The sequence below is a fragment of the Mya arenaria genome, chromosome 14 (assembly GCF_026914265.1).
Source record: "Mya arenaria isolate MELC-2E11 chromosome 14, ASM2691426v1".
NCBI classification, from domain to species: Eukaryota; Metazoa; Mollusca; class Bivalvia; order Myida; family Myidae; genus Mya; species Mya arenaria.
Window position 1 is genome coordinate 17,442,056 of NC_069135.1, and position 10,714 is coordinate 17,452,769.

Here is a 10,714-nt window from a genome sequence, read left to right on the forward strand (position 1 = left end):
GTCTTTGGGGTTGTATTACGGAGTTGCTATCGCACGAGATCAAACGTCGAATGCGATCTATCTTTACATCTTTGTGCAATTAACGGGAAGGGATACCACCCTTATATAATGAAACTAACATACTGGTATTTCTTTTCTTGTATACCTTGTAATGATTTTATTATAAAAACAACAATAATCTTCTTAACAATCTTCAGCGTTTAAATACTACTAAAAGCGTACTATTTATTTCACGTATTATCGCGGAAGTAGATTTGGCGTTGGCGTCCTAACTTCACTTGAACAACATTTTTGGTAAGATTAACTGATGCAAAAATGTTGCAATTTTATTACGATTTATTAAGCGGCATCACGTAAACGGACCGGCCGAAAATTGACCAGGTGTGATACGTGACAAAGTGGACAAGGTTTATTTAAAGATACCGGTACATATACATATTGGTTGAATAAAAAATATTGTTGTTTTTTTAATTGAAACGGATATTTCAAAATACAGGTTACAGTTTGTTAAAACGTTTTAAATGCTTTTTCCGGACCTCCGATCAATAGTGACCAGAAAAGGCCTGACAATTTTTAGGAGGGGTGGGAAGCCGGTAGCACCTCCACGACCACCCAAATTCACTCATGGACATGCTCCTATTTAGGATAATTGTCTTTACCAAGTTCCACGCCATGCAAGGCTAGATTGTTTTGGTTTGGTATTGCCGGTATTCTCTTGTTTTTGCTCTCTTCGTGAATTTCAACGACTACAATAAGACTTCTAAAACAAAGGTAAACTGCTACTTTCTCTGTGAAAGACATAAAAAATAAACATCATCGAAATAAACGAATGAGGCATTCCGTCTCTTTAAACGAAGAGAAACGGAATACATCACTCATGGGTATCCGACGATGATTTTTAAAGCGACTTAGGACATATTGAAGTGTAGACATTTTACCCGGTACAGCTTTAAACATAGTTAATGGAAGGGAGATTATAACACTGTAATTTTATCTCCCTTTGTTCGCACAAAGTGCTTGATGACTCCCTCAAAGCGCCTCGTGAATCGGAGTTTGTTTTAAAGCCGGGAAATTTGAAGAAGTAAGTACTAATTCTGTATCATGAGTCGGCAAATAATGTGTTTAGTATAAAACATGAAGCCTTTTTACACGTATGATCTACTATTCTTTAATTTTGCTTTTATTTGCGGTCAGACCAGTCAGTTCACTCTGAAAAAAGACACTTGCCCCACCCACTACTGGCACGACTAGCATTATACATAGCAGGCACTACTACCAAATACGTTACTGGTCACAATAAAATAAAGGAAACTTGCCAAACTTTAGAAATGTTTTATATTTCCTTGCAACAAGTGCCTATCAAAAAAAAAGTCGTTGAAAAGGCTTACGGTGTGTATTTATGGTCTGGCTGTCCTGCAAATTCCGAGTTTATTCACGGCGACTGACGAGGTAAAATTAAAAGCTGCACCAGAAACACTCAAATTTATATTTGATTTTTTTTTAAACAATGCAAGATATGTTTTCTTTAAGTACTCCATGTCTATGAATAGACAAGCACATCAACAATTAAAAAGAGAACCTTGAACAACTCGGACGTTGACTTGTACATGCGACGTGGATAATGTGTACAGTACACTATTGTTTATCATATACATGTTTACTGTACAGTAGCATCCATACATCATATCAAATAAATATTTGGGTTAATAAACATATACATGTTCGTATTCTATAATATAATCAATTCTAGTAGCAAATACATATATTCGCTTCCACTTAAATCAGCACACACATACACAAACACGATAATCTTAAACAATACTTAATGTTGATATAAAGTATCCAAATAACTACAATAATATAAAAACACATAAAATTACTTTATAAATGGTGAATGACTACTTAGCGCATAAAACAACCAGTGAAGAACTAATACCACGCCACCTACTTGACATTACATCAAATCAAATCAAGGAAACTTTTTTCTCCTTATTCATAATTTTAAACGTAGAAACATACTTTTTGCTCAATAATACAACGAAACCTACAGACACAAGCCCAATAGTAAAATAACCACATATAAATCTATTCAGAGGCATAAAGCAAGGGTCCAAACGGCACTGAGCGAGAGGAAAAAAGCCAAGATTTTAATACAATATTTAGCGCAAAACATGACTGTGACAAATAAATACTTACCTTGTACCAAAACAATCCCCCATATTAATGTGTATATATATGTCATTGCATTTTAGAATAGTAAAATAACTGTATAAGTAACTCTGCAAATGGCACAAAACTTTCTAGGAAACAGACAACCGGAAATCACATTGTCGTAGTCATGTCTCCTACTCGCAAGCTCCACCACGTATCGGTTGTGCTAAGACAATAAGCGGTTGACACTTCCGTGGTGCAGCCGTGCCTTGTGTTTTAACTTCTATGTATGTGACTATGATTCGTATTTTGTATAATAATTTTATTAAACTGACATATTTCGAAAATCGGAGATTGTGGTACCGTGTAAGAACACCTTGACTGCAGGTTGGGTACGATTGCCTTTCAATATTGTGCAAACTGTCGTGCCATTAGTTTTTCTCCCGAATCGGACTTGTGCATATTTTGAGATCTGCTAGCATTTCAAGTGCACTTCGTTCCCATACACACTGTGGCGCGAGCAAATACAACCGTTATGTATAGTACTTACACAGGAAGACATCACAACTAATAAGAACTTCTTAAAAAGGAAATCCATTTGTATGCACATAATTATAAATGTGGTGGCGCTGTTGTTCTAGTTATGGAGCTGTAGAAGAGTGTTGGCGCTGTCGAGTATGTTTTGCACTCGTAGTATCATAAAGATTCAACGCTTTTTGAATGAATACAAAATGAAGGTGGTTATTTAATCATACATTGTTATACTTGTTATGCCCACCAGTTGAGGACGGAAACATAACTACGCGAACCACCTTAACCGAGATGAAAACAGCGCATTTTTTGCACCACCGATATAAAGTTTTGGAGCTGGCGTTTAGTGGCCATGTCAATGTTAGACTTATGTTAACCGTTTGTTTACTGGAATTGTTTCTGAAAGTTTTTGTTCATATAAATATTAATATCTTGTATAATGCTTAGTCTGTCAATGACGTGGAATGATTGTTGAACCAAGGTGCTGAAAGATATCAAGCTTTAAAATGTCACTGAAGTATTTTAAAATAAATAAAAAGAATGTGCTACTTCTTTAGTTATTATTTTGTGAATTACGCGGAAAATAAGTATTTATGTTGAAAATCATTTTTTAACTTGTATTTAATTAGATTTAAGTTTACTGTTATAAGTTATGAGCAAAATAATTTGGATTTTCTAATCGTAATTATGTCAGAGGTAAAAACAACTGTATGCTTTAAGAAATGCTTTGGTTGATCACCGCATTCCTCGTCGTCGGCGAAATACGGAGTTCTTTTAATTTGCTAAATGTGGTACAACTATGTACCCCACATTTTTACCCTGCGTATTGGTTATGTCGCAACGCCATTGGCATTATGATTTAACAGAATGAAATGACCATTGTATTATTTCGGGGAACACGATTATAAAGATATTTTACCTTTCCAGACGCCGGCGATGTATCGTTCAGCAATAGTAGTACTAATCCTCCAAATATATGTGGTGTTCATTGGACCTGTCGACGCCAACTGTGATACCAACGAGTCACCCTGCATCTGCGTGACGCTTGACACGGGAACCACCGCCATTAATTGCTCGGCCGTGTTTCCTAAGCTAACCGAGATCCCTAAGGTGCCCCATGACACCACCATTTTTGATCTTTCCAACAACCGGATACGGCCTGACGCTCTGCACGAGTTGTGCGAGTACACTCGTTTAGAAGAAGTGAGTATTTCAAGGAATCATCTGAAGACTATCCCGGCAAAGGAGTTGATGCGGTGTTTGATTACCAGGAGTTTGAATCTGAGTGGGAATGTGTTCGATGCTATTTCACACGATTCTCTGAAAGGTTTGGAAACGACTCCAGCCATATATGGATTGGAATCTATGAAATTTACAGACCTAACTATTTCCAGTATGGTGCAATTACGATTATTGGATCTTATTGTTCATCAAACCGAAATTCCAAACACTTTATTTAACAAATTAAGACTGCAAAGTTTATATCTTGATATTCGCAGTGCCACAGAGCTACCAGTTCGTTTCCTTGATCCTATAGCGGCCACACTTGAGAGGTTACAACTTACCAGTAATGTCCTCGACACGCTGCAGGAATCACTCCTTTATAAGAGCCAGACGCTTGCTGAACTATACCTGCAACTGCCGGCCTTACGCTCAGTCCCGACTAATTTCTTCCAAACACCATCTTTGACCAGCAAATTGAAAACCATTGTTTTAAAAGGCATTAAAAGTTTACCAAGGAATGTGTTTTCTTCACTGAACGGTTTAAGAAGTCTTGATGTTCACGAGGCAGAAGATCTGCCATCGGGATTATTTAGCGGACTACGTTACTTGGAGACACTAGATCTAACTGGAACTCACTTGGTCACCATACCCACGGATTGGTTTACAGACTTGGGGAATCTACGACGTCTAGTGTTACGCTCGACCGGGTTACAATCCATTTCCAAAACGGACTTTTCTAATATGAATCAACTGCGCCATGTGGATTTGTCAAAAAATGAAATACGTAAAGTACCAAGTCATTTCTTTCGTGAAATAAGCGAAACAGTTTCAGTTATTGACTTGAGTTACAACAATCTCAAAATGATCTCTTACGATTTATTTAATGGGCATTCGTCACTGAAAAAACTGTACCTAAATGATAACAAGATTTCGTCAATTCAGCCTGGTGCGTTCGTTTCTTTGAGTGAACTTCGAGAACTTTATCTACAGAACAACAAGCTCTATCCTGTTGAGGAAACCCTGTTTGCAAACACCAGAAATATAACCCACCTGGACCTTTCGTCAAACATTTTGACTAGTTTGCCCGCGGGTATTTTTCAAAATACACGTAAAATTCGCTCTCTTATTCTTTCAGATAACGTAATAAGTTATCTAGACGAATCGATCCAATTAAATTCTTCGTCCTTACATAAATTTGACGTTATGCACAATAAACTGCTATGTAATTGTAGCACGTGGAGGCTTAAGTTTTCTCTCTCAGGGGCCCGTGTAATTGGTGATTGTTGGAATGAAACTACAGGCGAAACCCTGACTCTAAACAGTTATTTCCTGTTACGTTTAGATTGTCAAAGAATAACTCCTACATCAATGGCTCCGTCAGTGGCAGACAATGGTGTTTTCCAGCTGACATCAAGTGACAGTAACTCGTTGGTCGTATCAAGTGCAGTTTTGGAAAGTTCTTTTGTTCTCAGTTATGAAGAAACCGCCCATAATTCCGGCCATACTATGACAGCTCATACTTCACATATTGAATCTACGTCTGTTTATGTAATAAGATTACAAAATATCACGTCAACTTTAGAAAACATTATTCTAACAGATGATCCGCTTGATCGTTCGACCTATCGACCATGGCCACGTTTCGAACATTCGTCAACCACAGTCCATGCGAACATTTCACCGACGCCAGTGTCCAAACCTCGGGGAGAGTATGCCAGCACTGTGACAACCAGTGGTGATTCTGACCACTATAACCTCTACGATGCCGTCGGGAACTTCACAACGGTAGACCTTTTTGATCTTAACATCACTGGAAACTACTCTGGTGGATTTACAAGTAAACCAGCGATTTCGCCGGCAGAGGTGAATGTTAACCCAGAAAAGGCCAACACCGATTTCTACATAGCCTTGTCGTGTATCATCGTCGTTAGTGTGGCGTGCGTGTTTTCCGTCGGTTACATGTGCTACAGGCGCCGGCGACAGGTAGTTTACCAAGTTTCTACAGAGCACGCGAATATTGAGAACGAAATATTCCCAACAGATACACCTTCTATTCAGATTGCGCGCGTGGATGACGACGGAAATGTCTGGGTAGAAACCTTCCCCGCCACGGAAAAATGATGCCCTGTGTTTCTGGTGTAACAATACATCTTAAGCCCCTAGTACTGTACAGAAAAATATTATTTTCAAAGGGTTATTCCTAATTATCCTGAAAGAATTCAATAACTCTATATTAACATTTGAAAAGTTCTAGTAAATATTAGACTGTTGCTTTGGCTTTCACTGTGTACATGGTATGTCGCTTGTATTATATGTATTTATATTAATATTTGGTTGATTTACAGTTTCATATTGTATTGAATGATTCCTGTATATATAATAACTTCATACGATGCATACTGTAGTTCGGTTGCGCTGTTTCCAATTGTATAATTTATCATGTTCGTTGCCAATTTCTATCATCATTGATTGAACTATTGTTTGCAGACATCATTCAAGATTATATGTTTTAAACATTAAAAGTTCGTTTTCCGATTACATCATGTAAATATGTTCCCTCTTCATCCTGAATAAACTCATGTAACTCTACAACATATACAAATCTACTATTTTCTATGTCAACTCTTCCCCAATATTTGATATACAATGAAAATGAACGAAGATTCGACGCAATCCTGACATTCATTTGAGATTGAGAATAGTGATTTATTTTGTGGAATCATCTGTTTCATAAGTTATTTGAGCACCATCAAATCCGTTTATATATAAATAATATCATAGAACACAAGACTGACACATTCATCTGTACGTATGTAGTAGCTAGCTGATAAAGACCATCACATATTTCATAGAATAATCATATAAAAATAGAATCTTACAATAGTAATAATCGCTCACCTGAGTGAAAGTTTTAAACCTTTGTTTTTTTATCAAAAGAATGAATGAGTTTATTGGTTTATGCTTATGCAACTAGGTATGCATCTATGATCGAGTCTTTCAAATGTTGAAGTGGTTTAAGTCTTCATATTTGTTAACAAAACTGTACGCATGGTCCACATTTTATTCCTGTAGCTTCAAAAAAAGAAAGTATGTCAAAAGGTCACAGTATATCTCATCCGATAACATCATTGATATTTGACAGCTTAATGCACGAATGGTCCAAATTATATTCAATACCGAAGCTTCAAAAATAAGAAAGTAGGTCAAAAGGTCACAGTCAAGGTCATCCAAGCAAAAGAAATGTTGTTGTTTTTTAAAACTGTACATATGGTCCAAATTTCATTTCTGTAGCTTACAGAATAAGAAAGTATGCCAAAAGGGCCAGCTTTGACCCCAGGGACATAATTTGAACGAACATGGTAGAGGGCAATCATATGATGCTACATAATGAGTATCAACGGTCAAGGCCATGTGGTTTGAGGAAATAAATTTTTCAAAGATTTCCCAATATAAGTGTAACTTGTGAAACACAGGTAGTGGCCAGTTTTGTCCTCGGGTGCATAATTTGAACACTCTTTGTGGAGGACAACTTTATGATGCTACATTTAAATGTCAAGGGTCCTGACCGAGCGGTTTCAGACGAGATTTTCAAGAAAATAAATATGTAAGTCCATAGGAAACATCTGACCATCGGGGCGAGGGCAGTTTTGACCACAGGCGCACAATTTGAACCTTGATAGGGGACTACTTTTCCGTGCATACCTGACTTGCGTTTCCAGGCACGTGACCTATGCTGTAAAAAGGTGAGTCACAACAGCGCGCCACATTTCTTTTATTGTATGGTTTGTGAAAATTACGTTATGCCACTTCAATAAAGTGCAATCAAATATTATTTATGCAAGACTTAATTAAAATTGAAAATAAATTATCGTCAAATAATATTTTAGAGGAATTATTTGACGTCAATAGTGAAATCAAATAACTTCGCCTCATGACGTCATTTAGCCTCGTTACCGGCATACGCGCGTGTCTTCGGGACGGACGAAGGGCAGTGGACAAAATCGAAAAGCTCTCGCAAGAACTACGTGCTCTGGAGAGCTAATAAAAAAGAAGTTTCGGCGTCAGCATTCCAAAATATTTAGCAAGTTACCTGAATAGAACCGTCAATTTGCCAGATATAAACAAATCCAGATACAAACTACAGTTGTTTTAACGCAATGTCTGTTTATAAAGTTCTATTTATTCAAGAAATAAAATACTTAAAATTGCACACTGAAGGTCCGGGGGCGGAGGGATAGCGGGGCAAATTGGCCGTGTATTTACCTTCCAGATGGCACCGAAGTGCCGAGTGAATGCGGTGGTTTTGTTTTCGCGCTGTAAATAGCTGGAGAATGGGCCTTACTATGATGTCCCTGGGGTGCGGGGGCATTTGGCGGGGTTTTTACCAGCAGTTCGTCCAGGGGCGTGGTTTCAATTGACTGGTGCATAATAAATGTACAAGAACTACATTGAAGTTAGTCAGATGAGATTTTTTAAAAGGTTTTAATTAAAATATGATTGCTGTTCCTATATTCAAGTACGTTAGAAATAACACACGCGTTATGTAGTTTAATATTTCAATATAATAAATGATAATAACACAATATAATATAAGAATTAACAGTCAAACGCGTTTGTAATGTGAGTTATATGGTTCTTCATGAGATGTGGATGACTGTATTCTTAGAAAACATCTTGTTTCATTTCAAATCAAAGTGCATTCATATGGCGTGAAGCGGATGAATTATATTGGTTGAACATACGACATTCATAAGTTCTCAATAATGGCAACATTCGAGACATCCAGTCACATAGGCGCCATATACAACATTCACTTTACCCATAATCACGGCATTCGCGACATTCAAACATTTCGCGACATTTGAGATATTCCCAATACTCACGGCATTCACAACAGTTATCTTTAATTAATATATATATATATATATATATATATATTAATGGTGATTACGTTTGTTTGATTTTTAGCCGGCAACGTATTTCTCAGATTGTTTTTGTCATATGTCGTGTAGTGCTATTCCAGTCTGTGGTACTAAGAAATGTAAAGCAAAAAATTAATCGTATTCACTTCAATCATTCTTTAACTAATCAGAGTCTGTTATGAATTTGTAGAAAAAAGCCTTAAGAACCCCATCGGAAACAAAATTAAAAACTTTAACTGGTCATCCTGGGTTACCGTTATATAGATTTCTCCCAACTCAGATAAGTAGATCCATTAATTTAACCATGCTAGAAATTCTTATCTTGCCCACGGGCGAAGATAAAATGCCCGTATGGAACTTCTTTTAATGGTCACCACATTGTAATTACCTCCCTTGTTGAAGACTGTCGTCTGTAGCGCATCATGGAAACCTTGTCTTGTGGCAATATTTAGAACGCTAGTTAATTATTTCTCGCTTCAAATGTCACCAGAAAACAGTTTTCACGCACATTTCAAGAAATAATGCTTCACTCTTCTTAGAACTATTAAAAGACCGATCAGACCATTTACATACTCTGAATCACTGCGCGAATATCCATGACAACCACGAATTATCGCATATCCGTACGCAATTATTTTCACTAAGCACAAAAGAGTTCCAGCAAAAAAACACATTTTTACTTAATTTTGTTTAACTGAGGTGGGAGAAAAAGCATCTACCATAGCCGCTCGTATAAGATAGGTTCATCCCGACCCTCGCGCATGGTGTTTTGCGGAAACTCGGTAAACCTCGTTTCCGCAAAACACCTTACGCTCGGGTCGGAATGAACCTATCTTACACTCTCGGCCATGGAAGATACTTATAATCTCACATATTTGAGCTCTTTAGTAACGTATTTCTCCCTCTCTCTCTCTCCCTCTCTCTCTCTATATATAAGTATGCACGAACATCTATTTATCCCAATGTCCTGTCACTATTTGAATATCGAATGACGTTTGTTCATCTAACTTGCTTAAAACCATGTAAAAATCTGTTTCAGTAAATGTAAACATCTCTGGTAGCGCATCACGTTTGTTTATTGTCTGATTTTGTTGGCATGGGAAATCATTGAATTCTAAGCAGAAGACTTTTTACTCGATTGATTTAATTAAAAAAAAATATGGCTGGAACTGTACGATGTCTACTATGAAAAACTAATTCATCCTAATAAAACTTCTAATTGAACATTCATGCAAGTTTATTATTGTAATTATAAGAATTAAGAATGCATGTGTTCACATAAAGGTCAGCATAAAAAGTGATTTATTTTGGAGTTGATGACATCATAAAAAGTAATGAAATGCGTATTTAATTAAAAAATACACATTCAAAATTACACTGTTAAGGTTGCATGCCATTTGAACAATTTAATGAATGTACTGTAAACTCCAAATAAAAAGCAGGCAAAACATGCGTACAGTGTAATGAACGGATTGGAGCTCATAACTAAACCATGCATGGCTTGTATGGTGGCAATGACCTGGCGCAGTTCCAAAATGTTTTTTTTTTATGTTAACCTCATTGATTTTGTTTTGTTTTATTTAACTGAAGAAAGAAAGTACGACATATGATACAGATAAGCCATCTTTACATTAAAAACAAAAACGATTTTAAAAGCTTATTTGACATACAAAGGATTTGGTCACAGGCTCTCGGGGGCAATCACCCCAAGTTGTGTGTGGACGCACATTCAAAACTCAATCCATGTTAATAGTATTCTAACAATGGCCTCAAGCTGATATAGATTCAAAATGGTCTCTGCACTGAGCTTTCATTATTTTAACATGTGACCTTAGTTTCATTAAACTATTTCAATGTAGAAGGTATTAGGAACAGAACAGGACAGA

At 36.8% G+C, this 10,714-nt stretch overlaps 1 protein-coding gene across 1 annotated transcript; it reads left to right on the plus strand.

Annotated features, from left to right (window-relative positions):
• The first annotated feature begins 3,325 nt into the window (after nt 1–3,325).
• On the plus strand, nt 3,326–6,387 carry LOC128217231 (leucine-rich repeat-containing protein 15-like). The gene is made up of 2 exons (XM_052924209.1): nt 3,326–3,378; nt 3,610–6,387. Exons 1-2 carry the CDS (start codon nt 3,370–3,372, stop codon nt 6,025–6,027), a joined length of 2,427 nt encoding a protein of 808 aa, XP_052780169.1. The 5' UTR covers nt 3,326–3,369; the 3' UTR covers nt 6,028–6,387.
• Nucleotides 6,388–10,714: the final 4,327 nt, after the last annotated feature.